Source organism: Atractosteus spatula, chromosome 16, assembly GCF_055471065.1.
Source record: "Atractosteus spatula isolate fAtrSpa1 chromosome 16, fAtrSpa1.hap1, whole genome shotgun sequence".
Classification (NCBI taxonomy): Eukaryota; Metazoa; Chordata; class Actinopteri; order Semionotiformes; family Lepisosteidae; genus Atractosteus; species Atractosteus spatula.
Window position 1 is genome coordinate 5,448,981 of NC_142721.1, and position 16,620 is coordinate 5,465,600.

The 16,620-nt window shown below is 39.1% G+C and overlaps 2 protein-coding genes across 2 annotated transcripts; both read right to left on the reverse strand.

Moving 5' to 3' along the window:
* Positions 1–1,768: 1,768 nt before the first annotated feature.
* On the reverse strand, positions 1,769–6,885 carry LOC148819418 (troponin I, fast skeletal muscle-like). Its single transcript, XM_088935056.1, has 7 exons — positions 6,773–6,885; positions 5,714–5,746; positions 4,919–4,955; positions 3,781–3,909; positions 3,299–3,388; positions 2,721–2,894; positions 1,769–2,202 (listed from the first exon to the last, which is right to left on the reverse strand). The coding sequence occupies exons 2-7, from the start codon at positions 5,719–5,721 to the stop codon at positions 2,110–2,112; spliced, it is 531 nt and encodes a 176-aa protein (XP_088791182.1). The 5' UTR covers positions 5,722–5,746; positions 6,773–6,885; the 3' UTR covers positions 1,769–2,109.
* A 3,781-nt stretch (positions 6,886–10,666) lies between these two features.
* LOC148819419 (uncharacterized) lies at positions 10,667–16,620 on the reverse strand. Its single transcript, XM_088935057.1, has 4 exons — positions 16,527–16,620; positions 15,562–15,645; positions 12,423–12,607; positions 10,667–11,515 (listed from the first exon to the last, which is right to left on the reverse strand). The coding sequence occupies exons 1-4, from the start codon at positions 16,612–16,614 to the stop codon at positions 10,667–10,669; spliced, it is 1,206 nt and encodes a 401-aa protein (XP_088791183.1). The 5' UTR covers positions 16,615–16,620.

Below are 16,620 nucleotides of genomic sequence, written 5' to 3' on the forward strand. Positions count from 1 at the left end.
ATGTAAAAGAACCAGTTATTTAACTGGACACATACTGTATCCATCCATTTTCTAACTGCTTCATCCAATATAGGGTCGCAGGGGAGGCGGAGCCTGTCCTGGCACTCAAAGTAGGACACAGCCTGGACAGGACGCCAGGGCAGGACAGGACACACACACTCACAGCAGGGCCAGTCCATCGCAGGGCACACACACACACACACACACACACACACACTAGGCCCAGTCCATCGCAGGGCACACCCAGACACACACACACACACACACTAGGCCCAGTCCATCGCAGGGCACACCCAGACACACACACACACACACACTAGGCCCAGTCCATCACAGGGCACACACAGACACACACACACACCAGGCCCAGTCCATTACAGGGCAAAAACAGACACACACCAGGCCCAGTCCATTACAGGGCACACACAGACACACACCAGGCCCAGTCCATCGCAGGGCACACACAGACACACACCAGGCCCAGTCCATCGCAGGGCACACACACACACACACACACTCGCACCAGGCCCAGTCCATCGCAGGGCACACCCAGACACACACACCAGTTTTTTTTTTCAGAAGCCAATTAACCTGCCAGTATGTCACAAGAACAACACACAAACTCCACTCAGATCTTGTAGCACCACGGGTCTGGAAATTGAAGCCAGTGCCCCAGCACTGCAAGGTAACAATATTAACCAGTGCACCACTGTACCTCCCACCACACTTTATTTTAGGTGATACATTTAAATAAATGAAATTGATTTTAAATGACTTTTTTGTATTCCTCGTAACAGATTGTTCAATACTGGCAATTATTTTGAGATAACCACATACTGTACTTCTCTGTTCGATGTGCATTAGCAGACATAGGTGAATCTACAACTACTATTGCACATTTTGCATGAGTTTTCTGTGTGTTCCCTGGTTTCTTCCCAAGGTCTCATATTGCTACTTGTTATCCAAGTAGAAACCCTTGTGTTTAGAACCGAGAACATTTTTTAGAACATTTAACCCAGTTATGGGTTACCCAGGTGTTAACATTCAGAAATTAAAATTATGTTGATATTTCTGTCATTCTGAAAAGTACAAAACTGCAATACAAGGCTATGGGCCCTCAGTTAACATACTCAAGGATTGTCCATTAATGAGAGGAAAACGACTGTTAAAAGCTCCAATCTTGCAGTGAAATACTATCCAGGTATTTTTGGCAATTTAAGATTTGAGTTACAGTTGTAATTGTTTTGCATTTTGAATAGAAACTTACCTTTATCCAGAAAGCTGTATTGTGCTTCTTGGTTTCCTATAGGATTTTAGTGTTAGTGTTTCCTCACACATACAGTAGGAAGAAATATGACCATTGTTGTTTAATGCTAATACCATCGATTGATTTAGTTTTAACATGACCTTTGGCTCTTATTTTTTTTAATTTAATCAAAGACAAAAACAGGGAATTATTACAATGTAGGGCAGCTTCCAAGGTGTAAATGTGTTCTTTAATGACAAGACCCCTAAATGGTGAATACCATTTTACAATGGATTCGTACTATAATTCTCCTTCTTTTCTGGGTTTTTGGACAGTATAGATTTAAAAGGAAAGATTAAACACCAATACTGATTGAACACCAATAATTAATTCTGACAACACAAGGAAAGTTAAACTAAAATAAAATAGCAGCATATGATGAATACTTATTTGAAGATGCTGAGCAGGTTTGTGAAGTGTCAGAAGTAGCCAGGGCAATAACAGATCTCTGGTCACAAAGGCTTAAAAATGAAAGCTTTCTTTAAATTATTTATTTACATAAGACATTTTTTGGCATTAAAATATATTTCTGAACAAAATATATTTTTGCACAACAGCTGGTTTCCAGAGTGATGAGTTTTGGTAGTGCTATGGCAACACTTGGGACCCCCAAAGTTAGACAATGGCGACAGGCAGCAAATTCCAAATCAGCCTCTTGCTTGTCCCCTAAACAAAGTCCAGTAGAGAAGCATCACCATATGCAAACAAAAGACTGGGAGAATATGTTTAAGACAAAAAAAATGGAGAGCACTGTTGACCTACAACATGTCTTAAAAACAAACAACAAGCCACTGATGATCTGTTTAGGCCTCAGCCTCAAACATCTTCTTCCTGCCTTCCATGCCAGCCTTCTCCTCGATGTTCTTGCGCCAGTCACCGACGTCACGCAGGTCTTGCTGCAAGAGCGCGGCAGAAACAACAAAGAGGTCAGAAAGAAGGCCGAGAGAATGCGACTCACTTTCCTGGCTAAAGCTAGACTCAAGACTGCTACCGAAAAAGTTCTGTTAGGTACAATCGATCAAAAAAGCAGCAGTTTTGTTCAGAATTACTTGTAAAACTGCATAAAAGTATTTTTCTGTATGAATTGGAAGAAATAACAAGAAATAACAAGAAAAAACAAGTGGTTTTTGTGATGTGTTATAAATGTTACATGTTGTAATGTGTTACACTGTACACGTGCAATATTTTACTTATTTTTTGTAATAGTATAATGTGCAATGTTTTTCTTTTCTTCTCTTCAGAGTGCTGCGTGTCCATAAAAAAATTCCCTCAGGGGACAATAAAAATCTTATCTTTTAAAGCCACATTCATGTTGGGCAGTGAGATGTTTTGGCTACTGATGTCCCTGACTCTTGTGCTGTTCCATATTGCGCTACCTTAATTTTTGCCGCTCAGCAAACCAGAATGCACTTACTTCCTTCTCCTCTTTCTTCACTTGTTTCAGGTTAGCTCTCAAATCCATGGAGACCTTGTGCTTGGAGCCTAGCAGCGCCTGCAGCATAGCATCAGCTGACATACGCACTTTACGCAGAGCTGGTTTCTTGAATTTACCCTTCAGGTCAAACACTTTCAGATTCAGGTCTTCAATCTATCAGAGAAGACAGGATGTCTGAGTTCATCCTCGCCAACAACAAACCATGCTATCACATGCTCTAAAATGTAGGTGGTTGTTTTTACGTATGCGTCTTAATATAGTTTGTTGCTCATGCAGAGTTTGCACAATTTAAATAAACTATTTTTGTATAAATCAGAATGCAGTGTAAGGAAAGTAATTAGTGATCAACTTAAGCACTAAGGATCTTTATGGAAATGTCTTGATTATTTTTAAGATGTTCAATAAAAAAGTTCAAAATCATTAAATTAAACTATGCAGCTGCAAAAACACCTAAGGCTTATTAAATGTCTTATTAAATCTCACGAGTCAAAGAACATTTCAAAAATATTTTTGTTAGAGCAGTAACAAGTATTATTATTAATTATTATTATTATTACCTCCTTGGCAGACTTGTTAACTTTGGATTGCAAGTCATACCTCTCCTCATCAACGACATCAATCTTGGCGTGGAGCTGTTTGCACAGTTCCTGGTGAGAAAAGACAAACATTTCAGCAGATATTCAAGAGTTAGATCCTGTAACTGCCAGTATTCTGATCTCAGAAAAATCTGAACCCATTTCATCACATGAAAGTGGCCTCGAGCTACTTGGAAGAGAGAACTATTTCGGCTCTACCTCTCTGAAAATTGCCATCCATAGGGCTCCACATAATTCAGGTACAGAACATTCTACTGTTTTTTCAGTGATGCTGAGGAGGTGATTTCTGTTCAATACAGATAATTCATCAAATCACCCAGAACTTTACATGTACAAAAGGTACACCGAAACAAACGATTCGGCTCTTAGATTCATTTGTAAAATGTTCTTGTGGTTCTTTATGCCTCAGCTGATACAGACAGCATTTAGAGTTTGCAGTTCACCTGCAATTCTTGAAGGGATCCACCCATGGAGAGTGGAGGGCAGTGCTCTTCCAGATACCTCTTCTTCTCTGCTGCTCTCTCAGTTTCTTCCTTCTCGATTTCTGTTTTAGCAATCTGAAGCATCAAACTCTGGAAGCCAGAATGATGTGCATTTCGTTAGAGCCATATCAGACAGGGGCAGTTAGATAACTATATGCTTTTATGAGATATGTGATACTCTCAGCTAGTCTGGATTTGACCATAAACCACAATGGACTTGCTAGCTTCTATGGGGGCGGAGCGGTGACTCTGTGGCTCAGGATCTGCGCCTGTGGCTGGAAGGTTGCCGGTTCAAATCCTGCAGCCGGCAGAGGAATCCTACTCTGTTGGGCCCCTGAGCAAGGCCCTTAACCCCAACTCCTCCAGGGGTGCTGTACAATAGCTGACCCTGCGCTCTGACCCCAAGCTTCTCTCCCTGTCTGTGTGTCTGTGTCTCATGGAGAGCAAGCTGGGATATGCGAAAAGACAAATTCCTTAAGCAAGAAATTGTATAGGGCTAATAAAGTGATGTTATGTTATGAAATACTGTACACCATACAAGAGGTGGCAGTCTGCTTCAGGCCTTTAAGATCACTTTATTAGCCATATACAATTTCTTGCATTAGGAATTCATCAACCACTCCAGGGTAAGGGATGTTATATCAAGGAAGCCACTTGAACACAGAGTAGTTTATGAATTTTTAAATATAAACATCTGTGACTTGGTGAAGAAAAAACATTGAAAGCAAATAACACGCTTTTTAAATTACAACAATACCAAAGATATTTGGCAGACGTAGTGTTATATAGTCCCCCTACCATAATTCATAATACTTTAACCAATCACAGTGTGCTGTTTTGCAAGGCTGTGATATATATATATACACACAAGGGGAAACATATGGTGAATAAACAGTATATATTATTGCATTTTTTAAAATGTGTTTGCCTGACAACCATTTTTAAATTCTGTTTGAGCATTCACCAGACTATATCATTCAGAGACTTTATACAACTGTACTGATTTTCTAAATATGGCAGGAATACAGCTCTGTACAATTTAGAGAAAGAGTTACCATCAGGTTTGTTTCTTGAAATTAAGTTTTGAAAAGTACCCTACCTTCAGATGCTGTTTTCGGCTGGTTGACATCTTTTTCCTTTTAAGTTAAAAAGATTGAAAAAAACAGCATAAGTTCATCACATTTCACTGTTCAGATAAGTTTAACAAAAACAAAAAGTGTCGAAGAATCAGCAAGACATTTTAAACCCAATTTGCTTTGAGAAATCAAGGAATGGACAGATTTTATTTCTTGAAACTAGGAATTAATGGCTTCAGAAGCACATGAACTGCCAACTTCTGACCTTTGACCTGCAACTGGAGACAGAAAAAGGCCTGCTTTTTTTTATTTTTTTACAATGCATAGCACCACTGCAATCTAGAGAAAAGTGTCTTCACCTTTTTAAATATTCTTTTAAAAAAACATGATCCATGTCACCACCAAAAACAAAAAAGTAAATGGATATTGTTGTCTGAAACCAAGCAAAGTTTATTAGATAGGTGGCCTTAATCTGAATAAAATATTCGATGGATTGGACATTTAAAATAAAGATTACAAGTATAGCTATAAACAACATATTTCTCTTGTTTAAGCATTATATAGCAAACTTCATATGTCCTCTTGGAATTTAACTAACTTCACATCTCACCCTTTCTTCTATCAGATTTTGTTCTGAGTTAAACAGAAACTGGGAGAATTGTATGGAGGGGAAGTCTGACTGTTTTGTGAGATACAATGCCTTACAACATTGTCCAGAAGAAAGTAATTATCCAAAAGACAGCTAAAGAAGAATGGTTATAATAACTGATACTCTGGAGAATACAGAGACTTGAAAATGTATACAGAGAAATACTTACTCCGACATTTTGACTTGATTTTGTTTTCACAACCTGTGATAAAAAATGGAAGAAAACAGTTTGTGTAAAAAAAAACTATACTTGTATTACAATTCAATTAAATGCCTGCTTTAAATGTACTTCATAAATATAAAGTCATTATTATATATTACACTGGCACATTATGACATTATAGACCTTTGGCTACTGATTACTTGAGTCATTTGCCTTTACGAACAAAATCAAAATGAGGAAGCACAAAACCAATAAATTATAAAGCAATAATGTTAACAGCTACAGTACATCCTAGCATTCCAAGGGGGGCTATTTCAGATCCACAGCTTGGGCACCTTAGAGCAAGAAAGTGCTTCTAAATTTGGGCAGATGAAAGGGGTCAGCTGTCTTGGACTGTCTTTGCTATGGCAGGCCTGCCTCTTGGAGGCATTACAACCTGACACCATGACAGGTGGCACCACGTCTGGCTTCTAGAAGGACATCTTTGACATTTTTAAGACCATTAAGGCACAAGACCACCGCAGGCCATAATCGACGCTTCTAGAATAGGGTGTGTATAATCATCCAAAGGACCTGGAACATTTAAAAATGCCTTTTATTTTGACATTCAAATTCTACACACTGTAACGAAAGCAAAGGAATACATTCCAAAAACAGCTTTATTATTAGACATTATGAGCCTTCACGTTGAAATGCTGAGCAAGTGAAACTGGCGAAATTTCATTTTGTGAGAAAATTCCCTATTTTCAAACCATCAGCACCAAAGCAAAACACACTGTGCTCACTGTAACTAATACACAATTAATTGAAAACAAATTTTAAATAGGCAAAAACAAGTTCTTCTTTGCTTCATTCCATTCACTAAACCAAACTGTGACTACATAACGGCAGTACTCCAGGGCATCACTCTGTCACTGTAGCTGGCCCTTCCTCCTGTATAACACTACAAAAATGAAAAACCAGCTTGCACAACACATACATCATCAATATTCTCCACCGGTTGACTGTAAAACCAGGGCAGGGCAGTAAAAGCCCCAGTACAGTAACTGAAGGTTAAAAACTCACCTACGAGCGAAGAGCAGGAGCAGGACAGACCTGGTGGAGGGATGGAAACGACTGGCAAGCCACAGGCAGCTGAAATGCTAAGAAGGTATAAATGGCTTCCTATGATGGCTCAGCAAAACCCCACCTTTCTGTTTATGGAAGTGGATTCTTCCACTAACCAATTGCATGGCAGACCCCTGAAATACAAGCAACCCCCTCTGTCCCCTTCATTATAAATAACCCTTCCTTCAAGATGTCTTCTAAGACTTCACGGTGTGCCAAAATAAAATACTTCAACAAACACAGCGATGCATCAATATGGACTGGTTTTCAAATGCACAGCGTTTTAGTTTGAAAACCATGACTGGGCAAAAAGTAGTAGGCTTCAGTATAAGGAAAAAAGGAAAAATAATGGCATAGCCTGCGAAACAAGAAAAAAATATGTTATATAACATGTATGTATAAATATATACAGTATATAAATTTAATATTTACATGTTATTGTAAACTGTCTTCAATCAGTGGTTTGGTTTTAATTCACATACAATCCGTTAAATATCCCGAATAATCCCTGAAATGAAGAATTTCAGCACCACCTTATGGTAAAACATAGAACAGATCACAGTGAACCACTTTGCCTAAACTATTAAAAGAGCACCCTTTTCAGTACAGAAGTCTACACTTGTAGACCACTATAAATCTGTATAGATAAAAAGGACCAACTTTCCTATGACAAAATGTGGGTACACTGTAGGTCCAGTTCTATAATGTTAGGTGTCAGTCTTGAGTGGCACCATATAATATTTAAATCAGACAAAAATTAAAAACTAATGCATCTCCAGAAATTTAGTAAACTAATGATCCAGAGCATGAAACTGTCCACAGGCTGATCTCTGATGGCCAGTTTTGTGTTTTACATCTGGCATCTCGGGAAAGGAACATACAGGCAGCAAAATCCCCTGACCTTTGCACTCATGTTGTGATCTAAACTTGTCCAGTGTTTATTCAATTGTTCTTTGCTAACCATGTGCCTCTCTGAGCCAGGTGGAGAGTAGCTAAGGCAAATCTTCTCCTCAGCACATTTGTCACAGGGTCATGATGTGTGAAAGACAGGAGATGCCTGGATTAGCAGTCACCCACTGGTATCCAAGCCTTTGAGCATACAGTATATAAAGCATAGGAGTGATATCTGCACATGCGACTGCAAAATAAGATGAAAAAAGGCCTAAGCCTCTCTCATTGTTTTCCATTTTTTTCCAAAAATAACACTACAGAATTAACTTACTATGAAAGGGGAACCAATTCAGCACTTCACTTTTAATGTTTAAAATTCCATATATAAATACATGGGCCTCGTATGTATGATACAGACAGTACATTGCTTCACAGATTCCATAAAGAAACATCTTTCCAGTCCAAACGAGGACACCAACACATTCCGTCTACAAAAATCACCTGAGCGTGGAAGTCCTTACACCTAGCTACCGTAAATGACATGAAGAAACCTGCAGCAGTTCATTTGAAGGAACATTATAAACAAGAAAGCCTACTTGAAAATAAATCTAAGGAATTTTTAGGAAAACTTAAAATGTGTAAAACACCTATTCAGCATCAAAAACAGAAATATGATGTCTTTCATTGGTCACCACATTTTGCATTGTTAAAAAATTACTGGCACTATACAGACCACTTTATTACACAGAGTTTACAATATTACAATACCTTTGAACTGGATTGAATCTGCACCCAGGCATTACATCACAAGGCATTTGACAGAGGAAACTATGCCATCAGTGTCTGGAGCATACAGCATCAAGCTCCAAATCTGAAACTGCAGCTGCATACAGCATGTGTCTGTGTCTGAGCACAAACACAGGACAGATATAAAAAAGGCACCAACCAGAGCAGACATTCTACACACTGTGAAGGGAAAAATGACATTAACAGTTTCACTGTCGATGTGCTCAAGGTACCGGTAAGTCAGCTACAAAATCCGGGGATGACAATAAAATAAAACTAATCATAAGATAAAATAGATAACCATAACATTCTATTGTTTGCTCATTAGTATTCCATTGTATAGCCAAACCTGCAGAACCCTTAAACTGCAACAAAACTTTTGTCATGTGAAGAATGTGTGTGAAAATAAACTAGAATTGTATCAGTTTTGGGGGCAAAACACTCTTGCTCTGTTTCTCATGAGAACAATGCCAAGATATAGTCTTTATTGAACAGTACTTTTAGCAGATTATTGACAAACATGGTCCATTTCGTCTTATGTATTACTCTGATGTCTAAATTTCTGATTTGCAGCCTTTCAAATGTTAATACAGAAACAGATCAGCACTGAAGGATTTACACCTCTGCCGAGTGTCAGGCTGCAAGCAAGCAGACGAGCAGCAAGGCCCAGTAAGGTTTCATTTCAAACAAAATCTATAGGCAATATCTAAATCGGTGTTATTTCACTACTACATGCCCTATGTCTATGATAATTTGCTTATAATCAACTAAACACCCTCCTTTTTTCAACAACATAGTTCACAACCTTCCACCTTTGTTTACAGAAATGTTCCACTTGTTACTTCATCTGCTCGGGTTCTTATAAATGAAGGGGCCATTAAAACACACAGGTGACACATCTATACAGCTGGTTTGAAAAGGTTTTCTGCCACAGCAGCACTTCTCCTTTGAATCATAAAGTGTCAATGCATCCCAATCATTTAAAAACTTCTAAAATGCCTTAAAATAAAGAAAACTTTACTACCAAGATTACATTTTAACATTGACATGTAAAGGGTTGAATCTTTTTGTATGGCAGGTCAGGTGTCTTTCTTTATATAAATATTCTAAGGCTCTTTCATTAGAAAGAGATAACAGGGGGTTCTGCAGTTCAGAAATCAACTTCCAAAAATACCAATTTTGTAAAAAGAACAAGAACCGCTCAGTTAAAAGTCCCTCAGGCACCGATGCAGTGAATACACAATAGCAAAGATGGACAGGGGGTTCAACCAGAAGCTCATCCTTCTCCTGGAGTACAATGAAGGAGCACTTGAGATTAGCCATCACTGATGTATGATCAATATGACTGGAATGACTGGAACACGACAATCTTTCTAACATAGTTTCCAATTCTTATGTCTCCATTTTTAAATGAATTTGGTATTGTTCCATGACAGACATAAAAATCCAGAGCTCAGAATCCAATATCCAGATATGCTGGTATAATTAATCATTTACACCAACTGAGAAAAAAACTGCCAGGCGATTAGAAGTGTCACAGAGACATTCTTGGTTCATTTTACCACACATCATTTATGCAACACTGACTACTAGATCAGGACACACTGGTATGCAATTATAATAAGAATTTAAATTGACGTCTGCATTTTCTGTCTTCAAAAATAAGCTTTCATGCAGTCTCAGGATCTTAAAATGCCCTCTGAACCATGTCCTGCAGCTCAACAACCTGGTCAGCATTTAAGTCTTCTACCTCTTCTTCCAGCAGCCATGTCTGACTGACATCACCTGGTCCCCTGAGATCACATATATGAAAATTCCCCTGATAGGTGTTGTTAAGACAGTTCATCCTCCTGTCCTCAAAAATGTTACAGCAGGTCTTTCAAGCCTACTTACTTTAAGTCTGTCCTGTAATAAACTAAAAGGTAGAGTCATCATTTCCAAATTGATCTGGACTACCAACAAATGTTCAATCTCTTGGTTTTTAATCCCATTAAAAAGGTTGTCACAGAGCACACGGGCTCAAGTCAGTGATGCACTCTAGTATATCCATTTTAAAAGCAAACATTTTTAGTGCAGGTCTTTTTTTACCAGAGAAACTCGACACTAGAACATCTTGTTCACTATAGCTGAAAAGAGGGAAGCCTTCAGTTTTTCATTGGAAAAAAAAAAGCTATGTTATGTCCAGGCCATTTTCCTGGAAATGGCTTGCTTGAAACACTCTGGGTCCACATTGCACCCTGGCCTCAGCAACCTCTCCAAGTTAACCAGTATGTTCTGATGACACTCTTGAATATTGACAGGGTATTTGGCTCTTAGGAACTCGTAAGCCGCAATCAGTCTCATGTTCTGCTTAACCATGAGGTACTGGATTATACAAGTGGGAGCCAACGAGTACCCATCCCTGCAGTGGATCAGAACCCTCTTTCGCTTCTCGGTCGAGGCGTTGATGCACTCGTTGATGTCCTCAAAGCAGCGCTGCTTCAGGGCCTCCGTCTCCCCATTGCACAGGCCACTGATGTCCACCTTGAGGCGTGACCAGCTGTGCTTGGTGCCTCGAGAGCAGGTACAGGGGATGAGGCACATTTTCTGCTCCCCCGGTAAGCTGCTCATGTCAATAATGCTGTCTATGTTGTTCCGGCAGAGGATACGCCCACTATAGGCTGCATTGAGGTTGCCAACGTAGATGTAGTCTGTGACTTTGGAGATGACCGGCTCGGAGTAGTGGAAATGCTGGGGGATGCTCTGCTTGGCCTCCAAGGTGTCCTCCCCTTTGCTCCCTCCTCTCCTGCTGCTGTTGCGGAGCTTTTTCGAACCCGACCTGGAAGGGAGATTGGAGTCCGACTCAGAGCTGCTGTTCCAGGGGGGAGAGAACAAAGAGAAGCGGCTGGAGGACTTGCTCTTCGTCAGGGTCTCGACGGGGCTGGGCAGACTGGAGCTGCTGTTCGAGCCCGAGGCACAGAAGAGAGAGGCTCTCTCCAGGGAACCGGTGCTGCTGGCTGCTCCTGCACTGTGTGCCTGCTCCATCTACAGGGAAAGAGGCTCGACAGATCAGCTCATACTCCTGTCACACAAGAAGCCCCAGTTTTATAAATCAAGCAGATTACAAATATCACGGCATAAATACTTAACACAATGGACGAAGCTTTCCTTGCCGTTTCTAACAATAAATTAGAACTAAAAATCAAAAACAACGTTGAACAGAAGGCATCTCATATTTGTCCATATAATCAAGAACAGTAAAGTGAGATTTAAATGTGCATTCTGGACTTTAACTGTAAACAATGCGGCTTGTTGATGTGAGATCAGGAAGTAACAGTAAACAATGCTTACAACAACGCTAGAACACAAGAAGATTACGCAAGAAGCTTATTGGCTTATCTAGCCAATCGTGGCATTATGTTCCCATGGCTTAACTTCAGCCAAATGTCCTGGAAGTTGTTCCTAGACTCCCAGAATCCTGTGTACAAAGAACTGTCTTGGACTTACATGGAACTTAATTTCCACTTATGTCACCTGGATCTTTTAGAAATTTCTGACCTATTCAAACAAATATTGTATAAACTGTGTACCACTGAATGAGAATTTGATACATACTGTATTATGGGGAACACAGTTTTACGGGCAGTGATGGGACACACCACGAGGATACATTCCTAACATAAAATATCCTGATGCTGGCATCCACTGGTAAGTACTATTGTAGTCCAACGGAATGTGTTCCCCATGGCTCCAATGCTATGTGTACCACATCTCACCTCTCCACAGTGGAAAACTAGCACCACAGAACTCAATAGAAATTGCAGTCAGCTAGGCTTACAAGTTTCCTGCCACACCTCTCCTGAGAGAATTACACCTCCGTTTGTTTCACTCTGAAACGAGAAACGAGCCCCACTGCGGCCGGGACCCCCCACCCCCCGACCGGTGGGAGTACCTGAGCTTTGAGGTTGTTCTTCCAGTCCTGCGTCTCCAGGGCCCGGAACCTGCCGCTGCTGTCGGACGACACCGACAGGCAGAGGGGGCGGTGGGCTCGCACCCGCAGCTGGGGAGTCAAGGCCATGCCTGCTGGCTTCTGCTCAGGCTGCTCGCTGCTACTCATGATGAGGTTCGGACAGGAACCTGGAACGAAACCGCAAAGCGACCGCAATCGATGAGAGACTCCCAGGCTTACCGGGCATAGCTTGACGGCAATCCCTGACAAAGTTTTGGTTTATAACCTACTCTGTTGTATATTTAAATTATTATATCACTCCATATAAGGGTATTGCATAGATTTTGCTTAGTAAAAGACCTATCACACTTCATACAAAAGCATATTTTAGGTTTCAAGCCATTGCTGACTAAATTAAGTTTAATTGTAACTTGGTGGGACACTTATTAAATGTTGTCTTTTACCCATAAGGCTTTAAGTAAAAACTACTGCTAATAAACAGCTTCGCCAGAAGGAGTAAGATGAATTCACTCAAGAACAGTTCCCTCAAAACTCACTTACTGGGATGAAAACTGACAGGAATGGACACATACTGCATCGGAAATCTGAATTACATCAGCTGAAGGGTTAGATGAGAATATTCATAACCTCCCACCAATACACATTTAGAATATCAAGTCTATGGTTGTTACATAAGCTTTGTTTAACTGCAGTAAAATATTCTAATCAACAGCAGAATGAAAAGCATTACAATAACACATTACACGCAAATGTGCACAATGTGACCGGGGAGGCCTTATAAGAACACTGTAGGGGATTACTGGTCAAATAGCACAACTGTCATAAAATATCAAGTGGGAACATGCCAATGAATCACAGCTGTAAAACGTAGACCTGGAATATTTGCGATGCAAATTTTAAGTGTGGGTAGCAAGAACTGGTGATTGAACACAGAAGACCTTGATGTTAAGCAAACTGTTATTTAACTACATTAACTATAGAGACCTTCATAATCTCCAGCTCTGCTTCTTATGATAATGATTGTGAGTGAGTGTCTCTTGGCTTTTTTCACAATCTTGAGGGCACATCTCATGCACAGTTCCCTTCAAATCTATTTTTTTTAAATCAGGCAAATAGGTTGTGTTTAAGCTCAGGAATCAGGAGAAGAAAACAGCCTTAGAGTTCTGAATAACTTTTGAGCTGCTAAATCTGTAAACCTGTGCATGTCCTGTTTGTACTGTATAATTATTTCCAAGCTTATCTGGAAAATGTATGCTTGTAAAAATACCCGGAGGACAACAGTGATATTCCCTGTCTTGGATCCATTTTACAATGAATTTCCGTTATAAGAAGGTGGTTAAACAAAATAACTAATTCTTCTAACATAGCATATGGATCTTGACATTGACTTTATACTGCGTTCAAAGGAAAAGAAAACAAAGAATAGTACAGAAATTACTCAGGCCTCATTGAAGGTACCATTATTTTTTACATAGCCTCCCAAATCCAGGTTCATATTCAAGATTTTAATGCAAAAACATCTGGTAGCAGAAATCACATTTGCAGCTACAGCTGTCTGCACAGGCACTTTACCCAACTTGTACATTTTCACACATCATGTAATAAATCCTGTTTCTGTACTTATAATATTCAAATATCAATACACCAAGTTCTGAAGTGCCTACTATCTTGATAGTAAAACTGTATGCTGTGATAATGAAAACTGGCATCAAATAGCTTTTTTACAAAGTGCTTTTAATTACCAAAATCACACAATTTCATTTTTTTCTCCAATCTAACCCAAGATCTTTGAAAAGAACCATAGGCTAAATCATTTATTGAATTAAGGGTGTTAGTCTCTATTTACTTACAATCACAAATTATACAACTCAATATTGGAGAATGCACTGTATTCTCCTTTGCAAGATTTATATTACCAATGAGTTTGAAGGATAAAACATTGAGCATTGGGATTATTTATTAATTTTATTGTATTCTTAACCCAAATCAAAAATGAAGAATATTAATGCTGAATACAAAAGGTAAAACATAAGTGATTATTGTGATTGAAATCATGGAACCCATCTCTGAAATACAGTTTTCATGTTGCAGCACGGCAGTAGTTAAAGGTATTCCAACCAGGACTTAATATTTTTCATTAAAAAAGTATTTGATTTTCTAAATATGGAAGTATATTTGTAGTGCCTTAAGTAGCTGTGTGGTGCTGTTTTAAAGACTCCCAGTCATTCTGCATTTTTAAAATCTAGAATAAAATCTGATGTCAAACCAACAAATGACTAAGACCTTAATAAATTGAGACTTAAAAACTGTAAAAATACCCATCACAAACCTAAATTCATTATAAATATAGTCTTACCATCAACATGATTTGCATTGTTTCCTGAAACTATGCAGGACCAGTGTTAATGCCTCTGGTAAACTCTGGTATAATCAACCACATTCAAATGAGATTAAAGACAGAATCAAATGTAACAGTGGGCCCAGGCTCAGAAAGGACAAAAGCTTCTTTCACAGTGCCTTGCTAATAATTAACACAGCATGTCTGTTGTGACTCACAACAGGTCACAAGTCAGTTAAAAAGTGGGCTAGGAGAACATCAATATTTGCCAATGTCACTGAAACTAATTAGAAGAGATAAGATGCTATCCTTATGAACAGCCCATCTGTAAAACAAGGTTGTGTTTAGTTGTGCTCCTCTTAATTTGATTGATAAAAGCTGTGACCACAACTAGCTTCACTTCCACATCATCAGTGTAACAAAATAGGTTGTGTTCTGACCACCATGGCCTTTAGCTTCTGAAGCCCGTAACTGCCAAACTCTTCTTCTCAACGATTTAAGATTCTTTGTATTTTTTCTCACAATGATTCCTGGAAACTGTTTCCATACGAAAGTTGCAAACCCCAGCAATAAGGCCGTTAAAAGAGAAAGGAGTTGCATCAAACAGTGCAAACAAAATTAAAGATGTGAATTTTTTTTTTGTTCAATTTACCTGTGTTTTTCTAGGTTTTTGAAAAGGTTTGCAGGCCCGCCCTATAGCAGTATTGTATGGGAATGAACCCATTCACAGCGCACAGTTGTTTCAGACGAGCAGCCACAGGCCCAGCAGGTGCTCTGACTTACCAGTAGCGCATTCCGAACGAGCAATGGATGGCAGTGAACACGCGTGAATCGTTAAGGTATTATGGAGATGCTTAACAATCATGCCTGCAAAACAAGAGAAAAGTTCTGAGAGCCTTCAAATTGCATGTAGCTTTACCACGCATGTACCTCAACCAATTCCACAAGAGTTATGACAATGCCTGACAAAATCTGAAAAACAGATGCACCGGTGTTGTGAAGGCTTTTGAGGAAAGCGGAGGAGAATGCGTAATGAATGCATTTGTTTTCAGATTTTGCAAACTGCAAGTTGTTGTACATATGAGACAAATTGAAACATTTTAATATTATGTTAGAAATTTCACACATACTCCAAGTCAACACAGAATTATTGAAAATACTGCAAAAATACAAACAATTTCACTGGATTCCAGGTATAAGAGCCTAGAGCTCACATGCACTTGAAAGTGATCAGGTTTGTGCATCAAGAAATTACATTTGCCATTGCAGCAATCACCATATTTTAACTACTAGCCAACAATAAACACTAATTGAAACAAAGGTAAGCTTTTGTAATTTATGTCAGCTTCCATATTGTCTTTTTGCAAACAAAAAAACTCACTATATATGCACATCATAGGAAATAAGTCATTTTATATCTGTCAGCGACATGATGTTTTACCTAATTACCACCCACTGGTTTCACCTGTAAACATTCATATAATATGTTTTAACAGAGAACTCATAATTAAATTATATTATTTTTTACAGGCAGTGAGAGTGTCATTTACCAATGACAAGCTATGAAACCAGTTGTTTAACCACCTGGAAAGGAAGTTAAAGATTTCTGTGACAACACACTGTTCATACAGTGTATTTTTCCATGTAGGAGAGATCAGATATAAAATGCTTTCCAGAAAACTGCATGATTCTTATAGTCAAGGCTTTGTCTTCCATAAGGCTTTTTATCTAAGTGCTTCTTTAATCACCTGTGGTGCCATTCTTCTTAGATTGAAACTTTTTATCCAACAGCTTAAGTGCTATAAAGTCTTTGTTCCATTTTTCTATGGATTCCATCTTCCG